Source organism: Nyctereutes procyonoides, unplaced genomic scaffold (genome assembly GCF_905146905.1).
Source record: "Nyctereutes procyonoides isolate TBG_1078 unplaced genomic scaffold, NYPRO_anot_genome, whole genome shotgun sequence".
Lineage (NCBI taxonomy): Eukaryota > Metazoa > Chordata > Mammalia > Carnivora > Canidae > Nyctereutes > Nyctereutes procyonoides.
This window is the reverse complement of record NW_026575132.1, coordinates 5,531,632-5,558,811: the sequence shown is the minus strand read 5'-3', so window position 1 is coordinate 5,558,811 and position 27,180 is coordinate 5,531,632. Positions and strand designations below refer to the sequence as shown.

The following is a 27,180-nucleotide window of genomic DNA, read 5'->3' as shown; positions in this document are numbered from 1 at the left end:
ATGACCTGGACAGAAACCAAGAGTTGGACATCTTACTTACCAACTGTACCACCCAGGTGCCTTCTCCCACTTTAAAAAATAATGACATTTAATTAATTAATTAACTTAAAAATAATAACATTCATTCATTCATTCATTCACTTATGAGAAGGGAGAGAGGGAATGGCGAGGAGGGCCAGAGGGAGAGGAGAATCCCAAGCAGGCTCCATCCCTAGCACAGAGCCAGAAGCTGGGCTCCATCTCATGACCCTGAGATCATGATCTGAGCTGAAATCAAGAATTGGATGCTTAACCTACTGAGCCACCCAGGCACCTCCATAAACCTTAAGTTTTAATAAGGGAGACACAAATTTAAAAATAGGCATTAATTTTGATAAATGGTAAGTTCTGTGGGAAAAAAATAATAAAGGAGAAGAAAGTAGAGTGACGGGTGGGAAACTCGTTCAGTCGTTTTGCGTCAGATGACTTTGGGGAGCAGACCGTTGAGTGGAGGCCTGAACTTAAGGGCAAACCATGGAACATTTGGGCAGAGGATATAGCAAGTGCAAAGGCCATAAGAACAAGTTTGGCCTGGTCTGGGAACGCAGTAAGGAAGGCTCTTGTGCCTGGAGTCAAGTGAGCATGAGGGAAACTGTAGGACAGAGAGAAGCCACAGACTCATAATGGCCCTGTTGGCCATGGTTAAGATCATGAATAGTATTCTAAAGGGTAAAAGGGGAGCTCTTTAGAACAGTGTAAGTAAGGAAGTTAAATAATCTCTCTTACATATTTAAAATTTCACTCTGACCGCTACAGGAAGGGCTGTAGGGGAACAAGAGTGCAGGCAGGGAGCAATTATGCTACTTGAAGTAGCCCAGCTGAGTTGCTTTCTTACAGTAGCGTTGGAGGTGGACAAAAGTGGTTAACTAGGAGTTATTGTCAAAAGAGGAGACTACCAGGCTGGTTGTGGTATCATCCGGTTGGGCTGTTTGGCTAAGCAGCATGGAGGATCATGTGTTTCTCCTTGACCCGGTTCATCCTATGTCCTTCCTGGAAGAGAAAGACCTGGCTTCCAGTGTCCTCAGGGAGCTCAGCATCCCATGTGCATTCATTCACTTAATTCCTGACTTCAGGATGGTTATGTGACCCCAGCAGAGCCTGGTATCCCTCCTGGGATTTCTTCATTTTCCCTTCCAGGTTTCACTCGAGGTAGGCAATGTGCAGATTTATGGGAGAAGTCCCCAAAATCTGTTTTTGAAACCCAATTTCAATAACCCTTTTCATTTAGCACCACTTTCTGCTCATTATCATCTAGGGCCGTCAATTCCAAACACTCTTGCATAGTTTGCAGTGATATCTAGTTGCTTCTTAGCTTTCTCTGCTAGTTTAGGATCAGGTTATCATCTCCTGGCTTCTAACATCACCTGCCAGCAGGCCAAAACTGTGTTGTCATTTTGCCTTTCCCTATCTTTTCCACATTTATGGGCTTATGCCCTTAAAATACAAATGCTTCATCACTATTCTTTTAAGAAGGCAAGACAGAGATGTATTAGTTAATTCATTTAATAGAGCAGTAAACTAAGGCTGTGATTTAATAACTAGTGAGTAGCTAAGTATTAAGCTTTTCCAGGGTCAGCAAAAGGGTGAAGTCAAAAGGTACAAACTTCCTGTTATAAAAGCCATGAGGATGTAATGTACAGCAGAATGACTTTGGTTAATAATACTGTATTGCAAATTTGCAAGTAGTTGAGAATGAATCTTAAAAGTTCTCCTCACAAGAAAAAATACTGTAACTGTGTATGGTGACAGATGTTGACTAGACTACTGTGATCATTTTGCAATATATCCAAATATTAAATCATTGTGTTGCGTATATGAAACTGATACAGTTGAAACTTGAACAACATGGGTATTAGGGGCACTGACCTCCATATAGTCAAAAACCCACACTTAACTCTTGACATCTCAAAAACTTACTAATAGCCTACTGTTGATTGGAAGCCTTCTATATAATAGTCAATTAACACATAATTCATATGTTATATGTATTATATATTGTATTCTTACAGTACCTGTCTCTGAAATTTTTCAGTATTTCCAGGTTACTTAGTTCAACTGTGAGTTAAATCTCAAAAGAATTTTCAATGTAGTTTTTGAAAAAGAAAATCCACATGAACCATGTTGTTCAAGGGCCAACTGTACAATGTTCTATTATCAGTCATACCCTCAATAAGAAAATTTTCCACAAAAATTTGATTAAAAGTAAAATTGTCAATGTTTTGTAAAGAATAGTTCAGTGACTCCATGACTTACTGGCAGCAGAGGAACATATCTTTTTTGTTTTTGCTATATGGCTCAGCCTTAACTATTCATGATTTCAAACAAAGCGTAATTATGAAAAAGGTATTTAAGAGAGGATTGTCCAAAATCAATATTATGTTAACTGAAGGTTAACTGTATTTCAGGGGCTTGTGGTGATGTCTACAGATCTTGAAGAAGTGGTTAGCAGCATTCTGAGTGTCAAAATTCCAGGAATGTGGATGGGTAAATCATACCCAAGCCTTAAACCACTTGGGAGCTATGTAAATGATTTCCTTTCAAGACTAAAGTTCTTGCAGGTGAGTTCATCTAAATGATCACGTATTGTTCCCTTTGATTTCATTTTCTTCATCAGGATGCCTAAGTGATGAGTATTACTCTCTAGTTTTTCTGTGCATCCCACCACTCAGTATTGCGTGTAATTTGTGTAACTGTTAACACTCAACTGTCAAAATACTAGCATTGGAAATAGAATCTCTGTACGTTCCTTTAGGAGCAAGTGTTTATGTTCAGTAAACTTAGACGCTCAAGTTAGTGACACTTAGAGGAAAGAACCGGCTATGTTGACTTTTCCATTAAATGCTAAGCATTACAACGGATTCCTAGAGCAGAGCACCTTAGAAAACCAGGCAAGCTAGTAGCAAGGAGTCTTCTCTCTTCCTCGTCCAGTACTCTTCCAGGTCATGAAGTCACTCGACTGCTGTTCAAGTCCAAGACAATACTATCTCAATGACTAATTGCCTTGGGAATGTGGAGTGAGCAGAAGCCTGTCTCCTAATTATCTGGCAATACTAGTGCTTAACTATGTTATTACGTGTATTCATCAGAAGTATTGATTTCCTAGATACTGTACATACTGCATCAAAAACTGCCTGTGAGAAAATTTCTGCAGGGATAAAATGACTCAACACAGGCCTTCTGTTATACTAGAGTTGATACTAAAGGATTAAGATTGTTCTTGAAAGATGAAGGCTCTACTTTGGACTCCAACAGGGGAAAGTTCTTCAAATTCATTTGGCTTTTATACTATACTATTTAAAGTCAGTACTCAATTAGCTTATTAAGGTGCGATATAAATAGAATCATGTGGATATCTTGATATTTATAAAAATTTGAAGTTCTCACTACCTTGTTTCTTTTGGAAGTTCCTTGTGTAATAATGCATTTCCATATGTTGGATTCCATTGTATTTTGGTAAAGTAGGTGGGAAAACCTCCAAGGAATATTCTACTGGGCACTAATGATAGAAAAAAATTGGGAAAAATAGCCCAATCCCAGATGTTATAGGATCTATTCTATCCAACCATGTAACATGATATATTGTGCAACAATGTATATTGTATGGAACTTTTTGGAAGGAACCACTGGGGATGGATAAAGACATTTACTTCTGTATCAGCCCACACTGTGATACCCTAGCTGGTAGAAGGGCTATGAAACTGAAGTCAGAACAAACACTGAACAATATCTTTTTAAAAATCTTGACAGTATAGCTTTTTATTCCTCTTAGTGTTAGCTCCTCTATTAGTCTACCTAAAAGATGATAGGGGAGGTTTTGGGGGATAAATTTTATTAAGCAGTGTTGTATTCAAAGTTGAAATGCTCTAGCCTTAGAACACATGTGTTTTGCCACTGTAGCAATGGTATGAAGTGGGCCCTCCTCCAGTCTTCTGGCTTTCTGGCTTCTTCTTCACACAAGCCTTCCTGACCGGTGCCCAGCAGAACTATGCCAGGAAATACACCATCCCCATTGATCTCCTTGGGTTTGACTATGAAGTGATGGAAGACAAAGAGTATAAGTATGCTCCAGAAGATGGTGAGTGCGGTGAGAGAATGAGTTGGGGGTATACAGGTACTGAACAGACCTAACAGTCTTGCTTATTTCGCTCAGGTGTTAACGAGCGAAACGATCGTGTTTTAATGATCACGTGTGTTACTTTCACGTAGTTGAGGGAAAGGAATTCCTATCTACATGCAACATACTTTACAATCTGTCATCTTAAAAAACAAATCAACAACGAATTCTGTCCTCACAACCACATCCCCTCAGCTACTGCCCCATGTCTCCCTCCCTTTTGTTGCAGATTTCTCCAAAGAATTGTCTTCACACATCTTCAGGTTCTCACTTCCTAGTTCCCATCTACCTCTCATCCTCTCCAATCAACTGATGCTCTTCACTTAGGAGTTAGTAATGACTTCCATATCGACAAATCTCATGAATTCAGTCTTCATCTTAAACCCTCAGTGGTTTTTACCAGCTGACAATGCTCTCCTTCTAGGGCCATCCTTCTCCCTTTGTTTCTCTCACTGGACACCATTCATGCTTCTGTGCTAGCTTTTCTTCCTCTAAAACTTGGAGTTTCCAAGGACTTAATCCTCGGAGTGTTGCTCTTTTCTTACACTCTTATTCATAACACACTCAGAATGGTTATATCGTCGAATGTCCGAAGGGCATGTAACAAACTGCTAAGTTGTTTAGTTTATTGTTCCTTCAATTATATCAGCCTTTAAAACAATACATTCTCCGTACAGCTCACTATAATACATGCTGTAAAAGATACCAATAAATAGATGTTTATTGAAATAATAAAATTCAAAATATAGATTAGCAGTATACTGAGAAGGATAAATAATTTGGTTCAAACTAAGTATTTAGGAAGTGGGGAAAGGAAAATCAGAGGAGGGGTATGGAGTTGCTCTGTACGCCTGCTAGGTTCTAGAAACTGCCCAGCCCTTCACATGTAATCTTCACAATAACCCTAGGCAGATACTGCAAATACCACCCCCCCCCCATTATACACAGGTGGAAACTAAGGCTCAGGAAAGTTAACTAACCTGCCCAACGTCTCACAGCCAGCAATGGGCAGAGTTGACCAAACCCCACGCCATCTGGCTCTTATGCTTCACTAGCTGCTTTCTCTAAGGCCTGCTGAGTATTTTTGTAAAAGTACAAGTTTGAAGACATCACATTTCTCAAGGAAAGTTTCTTGAAGAAGCTGTGGTTGATTCTTACATTATTAGGGTAAAAGGCAGGGAAGATGCATTTGGATTGAAGGTTAGGTAGTATTGATATACCTCCGAATTAGGGTTTTTGAACTCAGCTAAAAAAAATTGAATCTCTAAAAGCATTGCCTGAAGTTTATGAACTAGTTAATATTTAAGATCAAACTACTGAATTGCCAATCGTTGGTATTTCTTTCTATGGTGATTTACTAATTTAACCCACAACTGCTTTCATTCAAGGTCTACACATATTAAAATCCAAAATTATCTTGAAAACAGTGGAGCAGGGATAAAGTATAACCTAAAGATCAATAAGGACCATTTAGTGTTCCAAGATTATGCAGTAAAGAGTAGCCATCAGTTCTTTAGGAAAAGTCCCAAGGAACAACTTTTTCATGTGACCCTCATGGGAGGAACCCAGAATCCACCTGGGAAAGCTTGGGCTAGACTACTTTTTCCTCGCCGTTATCTCTACTATTCCATTGGCCTGTCTCCTTCGTACACCCTTTAGTGTGTGCCTGTTTCTGGATTCTGGGGCTTCCAAAGAAGTCAGCTTTATTTACCTAAGATTAAATTACTTGATGAAACAGGTCACTCTTAAAGGACTCGTAAAGTGACCACAATGTCGCTGTAAATCCACATAGATTTGGAATCCTACATTCTAGCTGTACTTGCTAAGATTCCTCTTACCTGAATTATTAGTACTAATGGGGGCCTCAGAGCCCCCAGTGAGGGGCATTACACAGCAGGGAGGCAGAGAATGGCGAAGAGCTGACACCATTTGCTGACCACACCTCGCAGACCACGGCGTGTGACTCGGAGCAGCAGCAGCTCTGAACCGAGACCCAGTTAATACCTACCTGTCCTTTTAGATCTTGTGTCTTCCACGTGGCCTGTATTGACCATCAGAAAGAAAAACATGTTTATAGATCCCCATATTTCCTATACAATTGTTGCTGGGTTGGAGGAGATTTTATCCTTATTGCCAGTTTCCTTAAATGCTGGAAAGAACTCTTTACTTTCTCTGACATTTTCTTCCCCAGTGGAGGAATAGATAATCTGGTTGGTTAGAACCAGCGATTTACTGGGCTATGCTTGCAGGGTGTGAAAGGGCTCTCCCGGACCTGGCTGTAGTCCTCTAGTTCCCTATTCCCGTCTATTACTGCGGCTGCCCCGCAGGCCTTAGATCTGGCTGGAAACATTAGTCCGTAGGACGTGGTATCCCTCCCTCAGGCCGGTCCACCTCCAACACTGCTCCAGGCCCAGGGTGTACTTTGCAATTCAGTTTTACCAGAGTAATACTTGAACAGCTACTGGACAAGTGCTTTGCCAGTTAGTAAAACTGATCATTTTATTCCAGCGATTCTTTCCATCAGTTAAAACCTAGAGAGGAGAGGGGCGCCTGGGTGGCTCAGTGGCTGAGCGTCTGCCTTTGGCTCAGGTCGCAATCCCGGGTTCCTGGGATCGGGTCCCACATCGGGCTCCCTTCAGGGAGCCTACTTCTCCCTCTACCTATGTCTGCATCTCTCTATCTCTCATGAATAAATAAAATCTTTAAAAAAAACAACAAACCCTAGAGAGGAGAAAGTCTTCCCATTACCCCCACCCCTACCTGCCAACATCTATCACTGGATTATTCACATGTGGCATTTAAAATTAAACTATAATTAAATTTAACATTCAGGGACGCCTGGGTGGCTTGGTTGGTTAAGCGGCTGCCTTTGGCTCAGATCATGATCCTGGGATCGAGCCCCACAGTGGGCTCCCTGCTCAGCAGGGAGTCTGCTTCTCCCTCTGCCCCTCACCCCATTTGTGCTCTTTCTCGCAAACGAATAAATAAAATCTTTTTACAACATTTAAAATTCAGCCCCTTGGTCACACTCACCATGTTTCAGGTCTCTAATAGGCAGTGGCTACCATATTGGAAAGCACAGACACAGAATATTTCTATCAGTACAGAGTCCTACTGGACAGCACGGCCCATGTAGATTTTTATATACTACTTGACAAAGTGCTTTTGCAAGTATTAGCTGATTTGATTCTAACAACTCTACAAGGTAGACAAAGTAGGCATTGTTTTACAAAAGTTTTCCAGTTGTTCTCAGAGGACCAAACAGGTCTGAAGTCAAATGACTTGCTCAGGGTCACACAGAGTATTAGGAGCTAAGACATAGGTCTTTCTAAGTTCCACACTGCTTCTCTTCGCGTCTGTGCAACCGTTACAGTGAATGTCTTCGTGGGCCTATATTCAATTCCCGAGGCTTTCTACAGAAGGACAGAGTTGCAGTGATTTCCAAATTTGTGTTCTCCTTCCTTGGTTAGTTAATGACATTACATTCCGGGGCGGGGAGGTTTATTCATGTATTCTCTCCAGACTAAGGAGAGGTCTGGGAGTGAGAATAAATTCTAGAAGGGGAAGAGAGAATTACCTTTCATGACATTCAAGATCTGCGGAAGAGTATTTTCTTTACATGCTGCCTAGAAGCCACTGGATCCCTACAGCTACATTAAGAACTTTTCTTGCAGCTTTCATGGCCCCTGACATTATGATCACTGGGCAACTAAACATATAAATCTGATACCGTTCACCTAAACTGAGAACTTCCCACAGACTAAAATTCCATTTCTCTTTTATCTTCCACATCTAATCTTACTATTGAATTAACTAGGCAAAGCCTAGATAGGCTTATGTATGTTAAGACGAAGCACTCAGAATACTGCTTTTATTTTAGAACAAGTGGAGGCTGCAGTTGACCTTGGTATCATCTGCAGAGCACTCATAGGGATTTCAGATTCAGAATTTGATCAATATACATGTTTAAACCGTTGTATTAACCTTCTTTTGTATTTAGGGGTTTTCATTCATGGATTATTTCTGGATGGAGCTTCCTGGAATAGAAAGATCAAGAAACTTGCAGAATCACATCCCAAAATGCTTTATGATACGATGCCTGTGGTTAGTATTTGATCTGTGGAAGCGATCGGGGTACTAACACACACACACACACACACACACACACACACACTAATACATACCGTCAATTCTCATTCACAGCACTTCTGTTTTATCAATTTCCTCCTGAGCACTGAATTAGCCAATACTGAACCATAGCTCCTAGGAGAAATATAAGATTAAGTTTCCACGATCCTCTGCTCACATTATGGTTAACTGATCAACACATAATCTTGTTTTATGTTTCATTTAAAAATGCCTTACTTTTGATTAATGAACATCGAACCTCATGGATGGCTCTGCAACTCTCGCCTGAATGAACCCTATAGTATTTTCTCCCTAAGACTCATCACGGCCTTCGCGCACTCAGGAACACTAGATAGCACCTGAGCACTACACTTAGGAGCCCTTTTAAACAGGGAACCCACTAACAACAACAACCAAAAAATGCCAAAAACTTGGTATTAAATAACTCATCAAAAGGAAATGTGCTTACATTTATTTGTAGGAGGTGAAATAGAAAAGCGGAATGTGACCAGGTTCAACCTCAGCTGGAAATCGTGCTTGTTTGGTGACTCACATTTTTTGAGGCTCTGAACATGCTATAAAGGACCATAAAAGCAGATTTGCAAATACAGAATCCAGGAAGAATGAGAATTGACTGTATCTATGTATCCATATATGCATACATACACAAAAATTGTATTTCTTAAAAAAAAAAAGAAATTATATTTCTTTTTTTTTTTTTTTTTTTAAATTTTATTTATTTACGATAGTCATACAGAGAGAGAGAGAGAGAGAGAGAGAGAGAGAGAGGCAGAGACACAGGCAGAGGGAGAAGCAGGCTCCATGCACCGGGAGCCCGACATGGGATTCGATCCCGGGTCTCCAGGATCGCGCCCTGGGCCAAAGGCAGGCGCCAAACCGCTGCGCCACCCAGGGATCCAAGAAATTATATTTCTTACGTATACCTTGACCTAAAAATGATGCTTATAGAGATTGCTCTATGAAAACCATCCACATAAAAGCTTCTGTTTCCTAGGAACCTATCTTCAGCATGGGCCAGCTAACCCATGGAAGATAAGGTTTCCATCTGTTACTGCATCATGAGGAAATGACTAGATAGATTTCCACACACTTGGAAAGGCCAGTCTGGGATGGTGTGATGAAAATAGGCTGTGGATTTACATGTACTGTGGGACACTGGGAGCAGCTCAGATGGGCAGAAATCCTAACAGGTACACTGAGGGATCAGCCAAGAGCCAGTTGCAAGAAACCTGCCCTATATGCTAAGATACTATGTATGGACAGAGTTTTAAATAGGAGAGCCAAATTCAAAGTCACAGGGCAATCGTTTACGATTTTAGGAATTGATTGGGATAGAACTTCTATTACATGGAAACTCTTTTAAGGTAGATTGCAATGAATACAAAGGGATTTATAAGTGGATGATTCTCTTGAAGTCAGTGAAAAGAATTCTCATTAAGAAAATGTGTTCTTGGCTAAAATGAAATACACTCAGCTTAAGTATTGTTGAGTCCATATATGTAACTATGTCTGAAAAACTGCTTTTTGGATTCCACAGTAATGGGGGAGAAACACAGCCTAGCATCCCTATTAACTCCTTCATACAATTTATTTTGACCTGAGAAACCTAAAAGAGGGCTCTGAACAGCAGGACTGTCAAGCCATTATCCCCTCAAGAATTGCTATTAGTTGAAAAAGAATTTCAATTAGATTTTAAAACAAAACACTATTTCATCATTATGATCACAGTTTGCTCTTCACTTTCATATTCAGAACAACTTGTCCATCTTTTTTTTTTTTAAATTGGTTAGGTTTAACAGTGATTAATACTTTAGGAACTTGGCTAATGACTTTCTAAAAATAAAATGGGTTTACTGTAGTTATAAAGGAAAGCAACTAGGTTATAAACAGCACAATATATGTAATAGCCCCCTTTAAAATAGTCACCTAAAATGGGGAGGTGACCTAAGTTCTGAAATCACTGACAAAAATCCTTTCAGATTTTTTGAGATTGGCCTTTATTAAATACATACAGTGACATGATTATCAATGGTGGTGGTTCTCTTTAAAAGTATGTATGATTTTGTTGCTGTTTTTAACGTAAACAGTGAAAAAATCATCCCCAGAAAAGTATGGTGAAGAGGTGAAGAATACATGGATAACATTTTTTCTCATTTTTCTAAAAGCACTAAAAATGCCTATGAATAAACTTACAGGTGAAAGACCTGTACTGTGAAAACTATAACCCATTGATGAGAGAAAGTGAAAACAACACAAAGATATTCTATACTCATGGATCAGAAGAATTAATAGTTAAAATGTCTGTACGACCCAAAGAGACCTATAGATTTTATGTAATCCCTATCAAAATACCAACAGCTTTGTTCACGGAACTAGAACAAATAGCAAAATTTGTATGGAACCATAAAACATCCTGAATACCAAAGCAATCCTGAGAAAAAAGAACAAAGCTGAAGATATCACAATTCCAGATTGTGAGGTATACACAAAGCCACCTAATCAAAATAGTGTGGTACTGGCATAAAGACACATAGATCAATTGAACAGAATAGAGAACCCAGGAATAAACCCAAACTTACATGACTAATCTACCATGAAGGAGGCAAGAACATCCAATGGGGAAAAGACAGTGTCTTCAACAAATGGTGCTGGTTAAACTGGACAGCTTACATGCAAAAGAATGAAACCGGACCATTTTCTTACACCATACACAAAAATAAATTCAAAATGGATTGAAGACCAAAATACAGGACCTGAAACCAGAAAATGCCTAAAAGAAAACATAGGCAGTAATCTTGTTAGCATTGGGTTTAGCACCATTTTTCTAGATAGGTCTCCTGAGGCAAGGGAAACAAACTATTGGGACTGCAATAAAATAAAAAGGTTTTGCATAAAACCATCAACAAAACAAAAAGGCAGCCTATTGAATGGGGGGGGGGAGATATTTGCAAACGATTCTATCCAATAAGGGGTTAATATCCAAAGTGTATAAAGAACATATAACTCAAGAGCAAATAACCAATTAAATTGGAAAACTGCTCAGGTCCTCTGCCCAAGACCACCTACACATGGTAAACAGAAACATGAAAAGATGCTCTCACTGATCATTGTGGAAATGCAAAGGAAAACCACAATGAGGTTATCACCTGACACCTGTCCAAATTGCTAGAATAAAAAAAAAACAAAAAACAACACAAGAAATAGCAAGTGTTGGCGAGGATGTGGAGAAAAAGGACCCCTCGTGCACTGTTGGTGGGAATGCAAAGTGATGCAGCCACTGTGCAAAACAGTATGGAGGCTCCTCAAAAAATTAAAAATAGAAATACCCTGCGATCCAGTAATTCTACTCCTGGGTATTTACTCAAAGATAAAAACACTAATAGAAAAGATATGATTATTGCAGTTATTTACAACAGTCAAGGAAGCATACCAAGTTCTATTGACAGATGACTGAATAAAGATGTGGATATATATGTATATATTATAATATTGCATAGAATTATTCAGCCATAAAAGAATGAAATCTTGCCATTTACAACAACATGGATGGACCTAGGGGGTATCATGGTAAGTGAAAGAAGTCAGAAAAAGACAAATGGCTTATGTTTTCACTCATGTGGAGTGAAACAAAACAAATGAACAGAGAAACTGAGACAGACCAAAAACCCCCAGACTCTTAAAGAGCAAGTCGGTGGTTGCTACAGGGGATGTGGGGGGTCAGGGAGAGGATAGATGGAATAGATAAGGGGGGGTCAAGAAGTATAAACTTGCATTATATAAATGAGTACGCAGATGCAAAGTACAATATAGGGAATACAGTAAGATCGCAGTAATGATATTTGGTGACATTTGGGGAGTACACTTGGTGAGCGGAGTGATGCACGGAATTGTCGAATCATGTACACCTGAAACTAATATAAACAATTATATTTCAACTTTTAAAAGAGCTAAAACAATTACAAATGTTTTGAACAATGGCAGTAACTGCTTACAAAAAAGTAAAATCTATTTGGGCCACAGAAATTTGCTGATATTGGGACGCCTGGGTGGCTCAGCGGTTGAGCATCTGCCTTCGGCTCAGGGCGTGATCTCTGGATCCAGTCCCACATCGGGCTCCCTGCGAGGAGCCTGCTTCTCCCTCTGTGTCTATGCCTCTCTGTGTCTCATAAATAAATAAATCTCTAAAAAAAAAATTTTTTTTAAATTTGCTGACATAGAACTTGAATATCCTATTAGGTTCAAATATAAATGTAACAACCTTGACCTAAAGAAGTTTTCTGCACTTTCTTCCAGATGTGGCTAAAGCCCTGTAAAAGGGCAGACATACCAGAACGACCAAGCTATGTTGCTCCACTGTATAAGACAAGTGAGCGGAGAGGAACATTATCCACCACTGGCCATTCTACGAATTTTGTTATTGCCATGACTCTTCCCTCCGATCAACCCATGGAGCACTGGATTGGACGGGGTGTAGCATTATTATGTCAACTTAATTCGTAATTAGAAGATACCATTTCCCTGTTTTTTCTTGTTAGATGGTTGAGTAGTAAGTATAAACACTTTGGTTTAAGTCAATTTCACTAAAGCTGTACTTATAATTTTATGTGCAAATGCAGCCTAGATTTAAAATGACTCCTACTTCAGTGTAAGGAAGTGTTCTGAAATAAAACACACTGGTACATTTGCTCTTTCTGAATAACTTTATTTTGGGAGAGTTCCATAAGCATTAGGAACATACATAAAATGACACACCACTGTTGACAATGAAAAAAAAACAGCATTTGATCATTTCCAGCTTTATGAATTTTTAAAAAATGATTCAGTTACAAACAAAAAAAGTTTAGATATTTTAGCAAGTATCACCTTGCAGGACCATAATCATATTTAAGCCACTGACTGTTAATGGAAAAAATTCACACTGCATCTAGTTACTATAGTATTTCTATGCATAATCACAGCTGATTGAATGCAATGTGATATACACCAAAATTCATATGGATGTCACACAGTGACAGCATTGTACAAGTAACATTAATGACCTCCAACACACACGTGTTAAATTAGACTGGTCAAGCTAAATGGAATGTTGGAGCCAAACAGAAATGTAGTGGAATTCAGATTGTCTAGTAAGACTTGAAACTATACATTAGAATGATGTGGAAACTAAATGATGGTGGAACCCTAACAAAATACTAGCAGCAACTGTTACAGCCCTCTTAATAGGTTAAAAAAAATCTAGCAGATGAAGATAATACCACTTTTGAGAGAATATAAAACTTCAAATATACGTCAGCAGAACTTGTTTGCTTTAAACCAGACCTTTAAGACTGGGAGTATATTCCAACTGTTGCTTTTTCATAAAAGTCTTAAAATTAAGCAGATTTAATGCTGGAATGCAGAAACCTCCTTGGGTATAAAAATGCAAAAAAGAACTATAAATATATCTTGGTTCAGAAAGCAAGATATTTTAATCACTCCAAGTTGGCAGTACTAAATAAAATATCAGCACCTTTTAGCTAGGTTGCTTGAAGGGCCAAGCAATGAGATGAGGACTGTGCTAAGTCAGTGCCCAATGCAGAAAATATTCTATGTGGAAAAAACAAACCAATCTCTACTTATTACAGGAGGCCTTGGAGAAAGCCAGGAATAATTTTTCAAATCAGGCATAAATCAAGGCAATAACACCTAAGCTTCCTTACTTACAGCATAAAGAAGAAACACTGGCAATACTCTTACTACCTGGATACATGTGCTGCTCTCAAAGTTTTATTTTTTTGTTTAAAGTTCATGAAGTAAGAGGAAAGGAGTTGAGGAGAGAAGGAGGGCGAAATGCAAACACTCTAAATGGAATGGAAGGAGTTTGGCTCTTAAATATTTGAACGTTACGATTTTTAAAGCAGCTGCATTGGTAGCCAAGCAGATTAAAACAAAGCTGCCTGCACAGAGTTCAAATACAGTTTACCTGGCATAAATGAAGACCATGTGGCACCAGATGTAAACAGAAAGCTACATGCAGTATGACTAGTAAACTACAAATTATTAGGCCAAAATGCAGGATCAACATGGCTTGCACTTCTCACAAGTCACCCGATTGTGGTGGAGCAGGGCACCTCTCCGAGACCAGTCCCCATCAGGCACCAGCAGCGTACCTTGGCACAGAAGGATCAAGTGGTTTCAGCTGCGTTACTAAGTGTCTCTTCCAAGTCACCTGGGACCGGGACACCATGGCATCCATGGGGATTATCCTCATAACCCTTTCTAACGGATCGTGGACACGGTAAACATGGGTTCCTGCCATCACGGCGTGTGTTCTAGGTTCCAGAACCAGGCCGGTAAAGCAATGCATTACGTTCAGAACTTAAATTTCCCAAATAACTAGTTAGTACTGTTAATGTAGGAAAACTGAATATTTAGACCATGTTTGGGTTCTTCTATTTTCTGGTATCTCCTAGAGGGTTATTACACTTTTAACGAAAAAAACAAAAAACAAAAAACAAAAACATTTTACCACATGCTGCAAACTCCCTGCCCCCAACCAAAAACAAAATTGAAGTTTGAAAGAAAAAAAAAACAAAACACCCAAACACCAAGTATATTAATACAAAGAACCTTTCATTAAACTGAAGCTCACACAAACATACAATCACAAAGTTCAGTAGTTTAGGCTGCAAGTTTAAACACTATGTCAATATATACAAAAATAGTAACTCTAGATTCAAGAATAGGGCTTTTCCCAACGCTAAGTTCATACGCTAACGCAGCCTGAGCTTTCCTCTAGTTCCTACAGCCTACTTTATGCAGTTTCAAAATTGTATCGAGTTGATCCCCATTACCTTAGGTATGTATGTAACTGGATTCAAGGACACTACAATTCATTTTTAGCACAAAGAAAAGTCTGCCCCAAGTCCATTTAAAATATTTTTAAACTTTAAGTGATTTTTTTGGTTCAATTTCTATTTCTGCATAGCCACAGAAGTTTCTACTACCAAAGAGACTACTTTAGTGTTTTATATGATTATTTTTTTTTAAAAGTCTGAATCAAACCTATACCAACATTGGTTCATGGAGTCCCATTTTTCTCCTTTCTTTATCACAAGCTTTATATCGTTAAAAGATCCCTTTCGCACAGGGAAAAGCAGTACTGAGCACCAGTCTTTTGTGGTTAGGCTCAAATCTATGGAACTTGTAAGTAGTGCAAGCCACCGACTTTTCTTTGAGCAATGTGCATACAGTACTAGGAACAGATGCAAAGCTGCATGGTAACATTCTCGTAATCCACAATGATTACTGGGAATGGTTAAAACTGGAGGTCAAACACAATTTTGTCTTCATAGAGGGCAATCACCAGCATAATGGCAAATCCAAACAGCAATCCTAAATTCTGAAGAATGAATTGCCCCACTGGACAAAAGCCATGTTCTTCATTGTCACCATCACCATGCAACATTTCTGGAAGCTGGGGGGAAAAAAAAGACCCGCAGATTCTTACAAGCAATTTTGGGTAATATTCTGCTTAATTTTTTTTAACATTCTTCTACTTTAAACTAATGAATAAAGCATAACTACAAGTAGAATTATTCTATTAAACATAATGCTAACCATGACACGTGTTTCAGCCAAACACTGACAAAGTTTATGCTCTAGCTATGTAGTAAGTAAATGCTAAATCTGTTCCCCCCTAAACCCTGAACAAATGCAAATATATGCACTAGATATATATTTAAAGTTACCATTCACTGACCTGGTCATTTCTGACATTTGCTTTATGCTAAAGTAGAAGACAACTTATTATTGCCAATAAAACTCTCCAGGAAAGACCACAATTCTCAGAATCACTGAAAATGTTAAGATTCTTTGGGGAGATATCTAGTTCAAAACGGTTTCATTTCTTTACCATTTCCATTTAAAATTCTCCTATCCAACTGCACGTGAAAGCATGGATGGACATTTACAGACGGCTCCTAATTTGTTATTTCTATGCCCTTAAGCCATTATTTTCCTTGCAAGAATAGAGAAAATAGTCTCTCAAAGCTGTCCAGCAGGACTGCTACCAAGTGGCTCTCACTGCCTTCACAGGGAGTGAATTTCCCTAAACATGATAAAATTTCAAAAACCTGAATATTTCCAATACCTTTAAAGGCACAGTTCTTTGAAGTTTATAGTTTGATTTCTAAAGCATAAGCATATACTATTAAAGAATAATACATACTTCAAATATAAAACTTGTCTTTAAATAAGATTTGTTAAAGAAATGCATGTGCATTATTACAAGCATAAGGTCCCTCCACCCATGTCTAAACAAAATTGTGAAAGAACTGCTACTTCCACATTTCATTTTCCTGTTCTGTGTATTGTTTTTCAAGTTTGCAATGATTATCATCAGAACGATGACACTGATAGGCTACTCTCTTAGACACTAAGCTTTACTCCAAACAGTATCTGGGTGCTTTTCGGTTCAGAGAGGAAAAATGTACCATTAAGAACATAATGCCTGCCTAGGAAGAAGCACTACTGTTCTTACTAAATAATGAGTACAATTAATCCAACTGCCATATTCTGACATTGCAACAGTATATTTAACAATCCCCTCAGGGTCCTACTTAAGAACTACTTCATGCTGGTCATCTATTTTGTTCAAGAGTCTATGGCAGTAGCGCATAATGGCTGATGGCAGTTACTGTTCTTTTTGAGCAGAGTTAAGTAACCGTGATAGACACCCCAGAGAGCAGAGCTGATTAACTGTCACAGAGACTATATGGGCTACAAAGCCTAAATATTTACTGTCGATCCCTTTACAGACAGTTTGCCAACCTCTGGATTAAAACTAAACCTGGCCAACTTCCCACCTGTGGTTCTAGTAAGAAGACTATTTTTTTTTCTCAAGTTTTTATCATGACAAATAAACTTTTACATCTGTCTTTCCTCAACACTGAAGCATAAGTAACATAAAGGATGTTTCACTGAAATGTCCCCTCTAGGTATGTGCTCATATCAGCCAGAAGAGGCACCTTGTCTTCCCCACATTAAATTCAACCCTGAACGCCCACATCCATATTCGTCGATGGTAACCACAGTGAAGAGCCAGCTGTACCTACTGGTATGGCCATACCTGTTAAAATGCAACAGTGCTTCCAAACTGGCTGATAAACAGCTACTATCCAGAGCCCTTAAAACCAGCTGGACACTTCCACTTGGAGTCTGAAAGATACCTCAAACTAAAACTGCTGGTACTCTCGCTATCATACTGAATAACTGTAAATGAATGAAAACCTCTCTAGTCAGGGTCTTTCTAAAACAAAAATATGTCATTGTTGCTTAAACCTTGTAATGGTTCCTCAAAACTTACAAGATAAATTCTCATTTTTTTATAGCACTGAATTTTATGTGACTCTCATTATCTGGTCAACATCTATCTGATGACGGTGGATGTAATTTTTTAATCCATTTATTTTTCCACTTATCATGAGAAAAAAAATTGTCATTAAAATTCTAAAATATATGTGGGTAGTTTTCCCTCTTTGACATTTAGGGTGTTTCCAATGTAATTAGAAAATTACAAATGCTGCTGCAAAAATACTTTAATCAGTTTTATTTTTGTTTGCTTGTTTTCTTAGCAGTAGTCATGTTAGGTTATTTCCTCAGCATACAGTCCCAGGAGTAGACTCACTGGTTAAAGGAACAATGCTATTCATTACTCTTTCTCATTTGCCCTTTCCACTTGCTTCTAATAAACTCTTCTGTAGCTTTTAAGATTCAGCTCAGATTTCCCATTCCAGAAAAACTTCCCTCATTTTTCCTCCCATTTTTAGCCAGCCTCTCTCCGTAGTTCTGCAAACATGGTGCACTATTCTATCATAAGCCATTATCAGAAGAATTCTAATAGCTACTTTTCTTCTTCATTAGACTCTAAGTCCTTACTATAAAGATTATCTTTGTTCTTTTTTACATCTTCAGCTTCCTAGTATAAGAATTAACTCATTCATTTTTCATTCAACTAACTGTGACCTACTTCTCTAAGGAGTAAATGAAATACTACCAAAAAAGCTTACCCTCCCAGAACTAATCCAAGAGGGGATACAATGAGCTCAATAAATAAAATGTTTAGTGTGCTATTAATAGATTGAGATACAAGTGCAAAGGAGAAAAAAAGTAAAACAGGAATAGAGGGGTAGAGGTTGAAATTTTAGATGGGAAGCTTCATAAGGAGTGAGGGAGCCAGCCAAGAGGATGTCTGCAGGCAAAATATTCCACATGGAGTGACCATCAAGAGCCAGGCCCCTGAGGCAGTGTGCACCTCCTGGGGACAAGGGAGAGATGATGAGGTAAAGTTAGAGTAATGAGGGAGTGGGCAGCCTGGGTGGCTCAGTGGTTTAGCACCGCTTTCCGCCCAGGGCGTGATCCTGGAGACCCGGGATTGAGTCCCAGAGTCCCAAGTCAGGCTCCCTGCATGGAGCCTGCTTCTCCCTCTGCCTGTGTCTCTGCCTCTTTCTCTCTCACCCTCATTCTGTCTCTCATGAATAAATAAAATATTTTAAAAAAGAAAAAAAGGAGAAATGAAGGAGAGGCAAGAGGAGGGAGAGGAATTCACAAGGAGCCACTGAAGAGTTTGAAGCACTTAGGTGACAAGACTGTGGACTCAATGTCGTAGACAAGTCAACAGCAGAAACAGGGAGAGTTAAGATGGGGACAGTAGAGGTAGTTAGGAAGCGGAGGTCTCCCAGGACCTAGGATGAGCCAGAGGTGGAGCAGACAGAGAAGAGAGCTGAGTCAAAGAATAATAATCGGGGTTTTGATCTGAGCAACCAGAAGAATGGAACCATCATTTATAAGACAGAGAACCCTATAGAAGTTGCTGGTCCAATGAGTTAAGGCTGGCAAATCTCAAGAGTTGGGCTCTAAACATACTCTAAGCTTACAGTTCCTTGCAGACATTCAGGGAAGCAGGTGGAGTTAAAGAAAAGGTCTGGGCTAAAGACATAAATGTAGGAATTACTGGCCATTAAATTTTTAAAGTCATGAGACTAAATGACATTATCTAGAGGGCCCTCACCAGCATTTACAGGTGGGGAGAAGAGGAAGGTCAGAAAACAAGCTGAGAAAGGCCAGAAAGGTGGTAAACCAGTAACAATGGAGATGTAACAAAAGCAATCTGGCCCAGCAGTTGGGGAGGACACCTGCTGAGGCCAGACTCAAGAAAGAAGAGAATTAGAAAATAAGGGTGATTTGCATGACAAAGAAAGAAAAACCGGTGGTTGAGGACTAAAATGGAAATTGGAGGGCAGCCCGGGTGGCTCAGTGGTTTAGCATCACCTTCAGCTCAGGGCCTGATCCTGGAGACCCAGGATCCGTCCCACTTCGGGCTCCCCGCATGGGGCCTGCTTCTCCCTCTGCCTGTGTCTCTGCCTTTCTCTCTGTGTCTCTCATGAATGAATGAATGAATGGAAGCTGGAGTTAAGAAAATCCCTCCCTCCTACCTCTGTAGGTGAGAAGTACAGGAGGTTTAAATGCTCATAGAAATGATCCAGCAGAGAGGGGAAGATGGACACAGAAAGGGGGGAATTTCAGGGAGTTAGTGAAAAGGGACAAGCTCCAGGGAGCGGCTGTAAGGAGCTGACATCAGCGAGGAGAGGAGAAGAGAGGAGTAGAAATCGTGATGGGAACACGTGGGAAGTTGTCTCCAAGGCTTCAGTATTCTCCATAAGTAGGAAGTAAGGTAAACGGCTGAGCATGGAGACAGGAAGTGAAGTGCTGGAGTCTAAGAAAAGACCAGGAAATGGTGAACTCTAGGTATAGAATGTCAACGGTTTTTATTTTTTGTTGATATTTTCTAAACCTTCTACTATAAACAGGCAATAATTCTGTGATTAAAGATTTAGGTTATATAATTTTGAAATGAGACTAACAGATCCAATCAGGAGGAAAAGTGCCCATAATATCCAAAGACAAAAATTAATCAAAATGCTAGTTCTACAAATATTTAACATATTTAAGATACGAAGGTAAAATTAAAACTATTTGCTAGTTTTATGTAGATTTTAGATATTTCTTAACCTCAGATTAGAAATTAGATTTAGATTTGTTAACTTTAAAGTCAGAAATAAGGAAAATTACATAAATCCCTAGGAATAGATACCACTTTCTGCAGAAGACTGGCTTCCCTAAGAAGTATATTATTTGTTTGCCATAAAACAAGCCCAAAGAATTACTCTACTAATAACAACAAAATACTTACATCCTAATGTCATAAAATCTTCAAAGTATATAATTATCTCTAAATGTTGATGATTACCTTGAATACTAATATCCCTGCTCAAAAATTCTCGGCATCTCAATGGATTTCCAAAGAAATCTTCCTACTTAATTTTAATTGTCTTTCTCTAACAGACTACTTAGGATATCATATGTTTTAAAATGGGGTATGTATTTTTAAAAAATAGTCTTTCAAACTACATCCAAAGACTTCTTCCATTTTTTGGAAGGTGCATTCTATTTACAGATTTAGTAGTAACAAAAATATAAAATATCTTACCATATCCACCAAGGCTACATAAAGGAACATGCCTGCAGTGATTGCAAAGATCCAGAGTGTGATGTTATTGGCATACTGACCAACAGCTGTGCCTATAAGCATGCCTATGTAAGCCATCATGGCAGAGAGGAGGTTGTATACAATTGCTTGCTTTACAGTCATGCCCGCTTTAAGAAGAACTGCAAAATCACCTGCAGTAAAGACATAATGTGAGAGTTTTACAACCATAGGCTTTTACACACAGATTTTAGGGGAAAAAAATTAGAAAACAAAATTAAGAACTGACATAAAAATGTAACACCTTTAATAACTGAAACTTTATTATAAAAATTTATTTTTTTATTTAGTAAATTAAACCCAGTATGTGTAAAACTTGAGTAAATCTCAACAGGCATGCTACTCAAAGACAGTCTGAGAGGTTATATATGATTCCATTTACAGGAGATCTCAGAAAGGTAAAACTATAATGATGAAGAACATGCCGAGGTTGCCCAAGGCAGGGGTGGGCAAGGGTGTGACTACAAAGGTCCTGCATGAAGGGACTTGTTGGGATGATGGAATTCTTCTGTATACTGACGGCAGTGGTGGTTGTTAAAGAAATCTATATACATGTTAAAATTCAAAGAATGTACATCAAAAGGGTCACTTTTCTGTAGAATGTGAAATGTAATTTTTTTAAAAAAGATCAGAAAACATAATAGAAAAGAAGAACTTGGTCACTGCTCTTCCTGTAACAAAGTTCTCTACTCTGATCTCTGCCCTATTTTCAAAGGGAAATGGCCTTAGAAAGAAGAGAGGTAACAGACTCTTTAAGAATATTGTACGCTGTTTATATTTGTTTAGTTTTTCCAGAAAAAAAATTAATCTTAATTCTAAAAATACTAAAAATGTAAAAATAGAGACTTTCTCACTCGTGTGTCAATAGTTGGGACCACTAGAAAAAAACGTTAGATAGTGCTCAGAAACTTTACTAGAAAAACAAATACTGCTAAGAAATAATAGTCTTAAAACTAACGGGTCAAAATCAGTAATTTCAACTAATTAGAACTCTTTTGTCTTAGTCACTAAATGTACAAACATTCAATCAGTCATTGAACACTTAGCAGTGCAAGGTATTACTGGAATACTGGGGCATCTCTTTACCTTAAGAACCCATTTTAGGGGCACCTGACTGGCTCAGTTGGAAGAGCACGCGACTCTTGATCTCAGGGTCATGAGTTTGAGCCCCGTGCTGGGGCTTGAGATTACACACACATACGTACATACATACACTTTCAAAGAAGGGATCTTAATTTTACGTGACGTTTTCTCTTTTAATTCTTATGGTCACAAAGTTCTAATTTATAACAGATAGGAAGACATTAACAGAAAAATTAGCTGGGAGATTATCTACCAGTGGCTTCTAGACTGCTATTCTCCAGTTTCTACCTAACATTACTCTCCTTGCATCTTTTCCTAAAAGTCTTTTGTCTTTTGGAATATTTTCCAAATATTTCTTCACAGTCCTTACCATCTTTTCATTTTTAACAAGTCTCTTTTGTGTAGAGTTAATTTTTATGAAGTTCATTTATTACTTTTTTCCTCAATGGATCATGCTTTTGGCGTTGTGTCTAAGAAAACTTGCCTAATCCAAGAACACAAATATATTCTTGTATGTTTTCTTCTACTGATACAGGTAACCCCCACTTTTCAAAAGTTCACATTACAGCCACTTCACTTTTATTAGAGACCTACATTAGTACCTGCTTTCCTTAACAAAACAAAACATCTGAAGAGGATTTTCACTTTTAAGAAAAAAGGAAAAAAAAGTGAAAACAGCCTTTGTTTTGCAGTGAGCCGCTGTGCAGGCAGCATGCACCCCGAGCAGCCAAGAGGGGCCCCACCCAGCTCCTTCCCCAGGAGAAGACTTTGTGCATCTGTGCTTTATCTCTGTTGTGTGCCTCCAACAGCAAGATATCTCCTCAGGTATCAAAAGCCTGCGAGGTTATTTTGTGAGTCTAGGAATGCCCAAAACCCTTTCCATATAAATTAACAGCAAATCCTTCTAGTTTTAAGCCATTTTAGCTTACAAAAGGTTTCAATAGGGATCCCTGGGTGGCGCAGCGGTTTGGCGCCTGCCTTTGGCCCAGGGCGCGACCCTGGAGACCTGGGATTGAGTCCCACATCGGGCTCCCGGTGCATGGAGCCTGCTTCTCCCTCTGCCTGTGTCTCTGCCTCTCTTTCTCTCTCTCTGTGACTATCATAAATAAAAAAATTAAATAAAAAATAAATTTAAAACAACAACAACAACAAAAAAAACCAAAAGGTTCAACAGGGACACTATTTTGGATAGCAAGGGAAACCTGTATTCTATTTTTAAAGATTTTATTTATTAATTTGGGAGAAAAGTGAGAGAGCGTGTGTGCAGAGGCATGGGGAGCAGCAGGCAGAGGGAGACGGAGAAGCAGGCTCCCCACTGAGTAGGGAGCCTGACCCGGGGCTCAATCCCAGGACCCTGGGATCATGACCTGAACCAAAGGCAGACGCTTGACCGACTGAGCCACCTAGGCACCCCAGAAACCTGTATTTTAAAACTTTTATTTAAAGAGCATCTGAGTGCCTCAGTTGGTCCAAGTGTCCACCTGTTGAGTGAGGCTGGGGCCATGATCTCAGGGCCATGAGACTGGGCATGTTGAGCATGACGCCTGCCTGGGATTCTCTCTCTCCCTCTGCTCCCCTCTGCACTGCTTCCCGTGTGTGCACTTTCTTTCTTTTCAAAAAGATCTTTTTAATTTAAATCAATGATCTATTTTTAGTTCTTCTGTCCTACTATGTGAGGTTCTTTTTGCTTTTTGGGCCTTTTTCCTGCTACTAAATATCCAGTTACTACAGCAACATTTGTTGGAAAAACTATCCTTTTGATATGGAATTTCCCTTGCACTTTATTGAAAATACTCTGGCATATACATGAGAATTCTACTTTGTTCCAGTCAATTTTGCTGTCCTTTTTCAAAATTCTTCTGGCTATCCAAGTTCCTTTCCCTTTCCACAGAAAATTTTGAAAAACCTCATTTGAAATAGCTTGCTGGTATTCTGATTAGGAATGCACTTAAACTATAAGGAAGATCGCCACCTTAAAGATACTGAATCTTCTGGTCCATAAACCTCACATACACTCTTCACACTCAAGTTGCCTTTGATTTATTTTGTGGTGATTTGCAGTTCTCACCATACAGATTCTATGTACATTTTGTTAGATTTAAACCTAAGCATTTCATGCTTTTTGGTGTTATTATAAAAGTACTTATAAAAAATATCAATTTCCAATTGTTCATGGCTAATATATAGCAGTATAAATCATCTCTGTATAATGATCTTGTAGCAAAATGAATTATTTCATTTAAAATCTATCTTTGTCCTTGTCTTATCTTAGACTACAAATTATCAAAGGTATCTATCTGCATATTTTTCTCCCTTTTTCTCCACCTTTCTCAGTAAGAACCTGTATAAACATTTGAAAAGGAGATCAAAGGAATACAGTTGGGACTTACACCAAACAAGCAAATCTGTTCATCTTTTGAGACGTCAATATCCTTTCCTTTCTGCTGACAAAAGATATCATTAGCAGCACAACAAATGAGGTGTGCCTGCCAAAGATGTTAATGTGATCCAATGCTATAATTATGTTAACATCTGCTAACATCAACTATTGAGATTTTTTAAAACAAATGTGTATTTTAAAATTCTTTATTTTTGTCTTAAATAATGTATGTATATACTTGTATAAATCTATATAGTGAATGTTCAATTTTCCCTGGACAATTGAGCACATTATGAATATCTTATTTGGAAATTCTATTTACCCCTTAAATATACATGAGAGGAAAGGAAAAAGTGGATAGCACCATAGCCTCTCTTGAGCGGCATCTGAATAATAAAGATACGCTTATTTATCAAAATGTTACCTCCTTTAAATTAGAACACATTACTTAATGTTAAGAGAGTTTGGATTATCTGCCTTTCTGGATTATCCCCAATCTCATTTCCCCTTCATATGTTCTTATACAAGTTTTCTTACAAATAATTATTCAAATTTTTATAGCTCCTTACTGAAAGAGTGTGGGGAAAAAGAATCCAACAGAGTAATACTGCAACTTACTTAAATTTAGCTATATAAGTTTTGCAAAAACAGAAGAAAGAATATTAATAAATTCAGGCAATTTCATCCATTACCACACTCCAGAGCAAATATGCAATGAGAGACAAAGGTTTTCTATTTTCTCAAATGGTTTCAATTTCTGCACACCTCTTGGAGTGAACGTCCCTGAGCTGTATATCACCCTAAGGCTTAAAACTACAATTTTTCCTATCGCATTCCTAAGAACAAAACCCCCATCTGGCACACCATTAGAGAAACAGCAATCTGTTTAGAAGAGGAAAAATAAAACTTGGAATTACTAAGGGTCAGTTTTTCATGCATTAAAATGTAATTTAAACACGTTTTCCCCCTTAGGCTATGACTTCAGTATAAAAATCTCAGAACAGTTTTATGAATTCATAATCAAAAATTTAACTAGGGCCAAAGGGGTTTTAAAGCAAATAAATTATCCTGGAATGTGATATAATATGCTGCTTTGACAATATCTTAACCTGTTAACCAGGGAGAAGATGTCTCCCCTATGCACCTGCCATGTTTCTATCTCAGCATCAAGGGAAATCATCTTCCCCTTGCTTGGGAGCTTGAGGAAGAGGTTTCTATACCTCTGTCTCCAGATTCTCTTCCTCTCCAAGTGAGTAAGAGTAGATAACCAGAGTAGGACATTCATCTCGGCCTGTTTTGCCAACGTGCCCATTACTGTGCCTTAAAGGCAAAAAAAATAGGCTCTACAATTTTTTTTTTTTAAACACTTCCTACCTTTATATCACCTCCAGTTTTGCTTTCTTCCCTAGGAGCCTAGACAGCTAGAATATGGAGTTTATATGGAGTTGGTACTAAGCATTGGAGGGAAATTTTCCTTTTTCTTAAGGTTTCACTCCTTTCCTGGTAGCACAGTTCAATATACTTTAAAAGTTTTATTTTTATTTATTTTATTTATTTTTTTAGAGAGAGTGCAAGCATGTGCATGAGCTGGGGGAGAGGGAGAGATTGAATCCCAAACAGGCACTGTGCTCGATGTGGGGCTAGATGTCAAGACCGTGTGATCACGATCTGAGCCAAAATCAAGAGTTGGACACTTAACCGACTGAGCCACCCAGGAGCTCCTCAATATACTTAAATTGTTGTTTCCTCTCATAGCAGTAATAACACCTCAACTTCTGGTTTGTGGGGTAAAATAGGTAGACTTAGGGTCTAATGTCTCACTAATGTCCTGGCCCAAGCAGAGTTCTAAAATTCAGTTTTTTTAAGAGCCTCTGCATTGGATATCAAGGCCTTACCTAGCCATTATATCTGTGCTGCATTTGTTTTATATGTGAGTATCATTCCCTGTGTGTCACTCTTTCAAGGAGAAACTACAGAGAGAAAAAGGGAGTATGTGGTAGGAAGGCAACCATCCCTAATCTCCAAACTCCCTGCTGTCAATAATCACAAAATGGCATGCCGACTCCATTCAGGGAACACTAAGTGGGTAGGAAGGGAAGCTGAAGGTTTTCCCAGTATACTGTGACATGTGTGTAGGACTATCAGAGTCTATCTCTAAGCAAGTTCAAAAGAAAAATGGAAGGTTAAAATTATTAGGCAATATATAACTCACATGAAAACTAGGAGCCCTGATTTGTATTGCTACGGAATACAAATCTGGCAGATTACTCTCTTACTAACATAGGAAAGAAGCGAAGAGAAAGGTATAAGACCGTATTTGCACACAAAGAACCTACATTTTAATGGGGAAGACATCTAAGTTGGATATATAGTAAGTACCAAAAGAAAGACCTACTGACAGTAAGTGATAAAGTTTAGAGGAAAAGTAACCCAATGCATGGGATACCAGAGGACAGTCCTGAAGTCAGGAAATAAAGACTCTGAACATGATTAAGTAGGGATACAAGTAGCAAGAGAAGCCAAAGAGGAGAAAGGTAGAGGCAGAGAAGCAGGTTCATGCACCCATGGTACGTTTGGTGAATTGTGTCTATGTGAAGTGGAAAACATGAAATAGCAAGTAGAGTGGGTGAGGCTATGAAGGTTGGCAGAAAGGAAGGTCACTGAAAGGAGCACTAAGGAATCTCAGCTTCTAACGCTCTATGTAAGGGAAGCAACTGAAAGATTCTGATTAAAGAGCAAGTCACATTTGAGAAGCCATGTTTAGGATAAGGTATATGAGATGGACTGGACAGAATGAAATTAGATATAAATACTATGGAAATTGTCCAA

At 38.7% G+C, this 27,180-nt stretch overlaps 2 protein-coding genes across 7 annotated transcripts in view; one reads left to right on the top strand and one right to left on the bottom strand.

Annotated features, from left to right (window-relative positions):
* DNAH7 (dynein axonemal heavy chain 7) overlaps positions 1-12,945 on the top strand; it is a 226,683-nt gene extending 213,738 nt beyond the window's left edge. The window contains 4 exon segments of the mRNA XM_055344969.1: positions 2,445-2,597; positions 3,937-4,114; positions 8,154-8,257; positions 12,596-12,945. Of these exon segments, the coding sequence (XP_055200944.1) occupies positions 2,445-2,597; positions 3,937-4,114; positions 8,154-8,257; positions 12,596-12,802 (642 nt within the window). The 3' untranslated portion in view covers positions 12,803-12,945.
* Positions 12,946-12,983: 38 nt separating this feature from the next.
* Positions 12,984-27,180, bottom strand: part of SLC39A10 (solute carrier family 39 member 10) — a 138,872-nt gene continuing 124,675 nt past the window's right edge. For all 6 annotated transcript variants that reach the window (XM_055345498.1, XM_055345503.1, XM_055345502.1 and 3 more), the window contains 2 exons: positions 20,832-21,022; positions 12,984-15,758 (listed from right to left, as the gene is read on the bottom strand). In XM_055345498.1, coding sequence (XP_055201473.1) covers positions 15,600-15,758; positions 20,832-21,022 — 350 coding nt within the window. In that variant the 3' untranslated portion in view covers positions 12,984-15,599. The remainder of the gene's footprint in view (positions 15,759-20,831; positions 21,023-27,180) is intronic.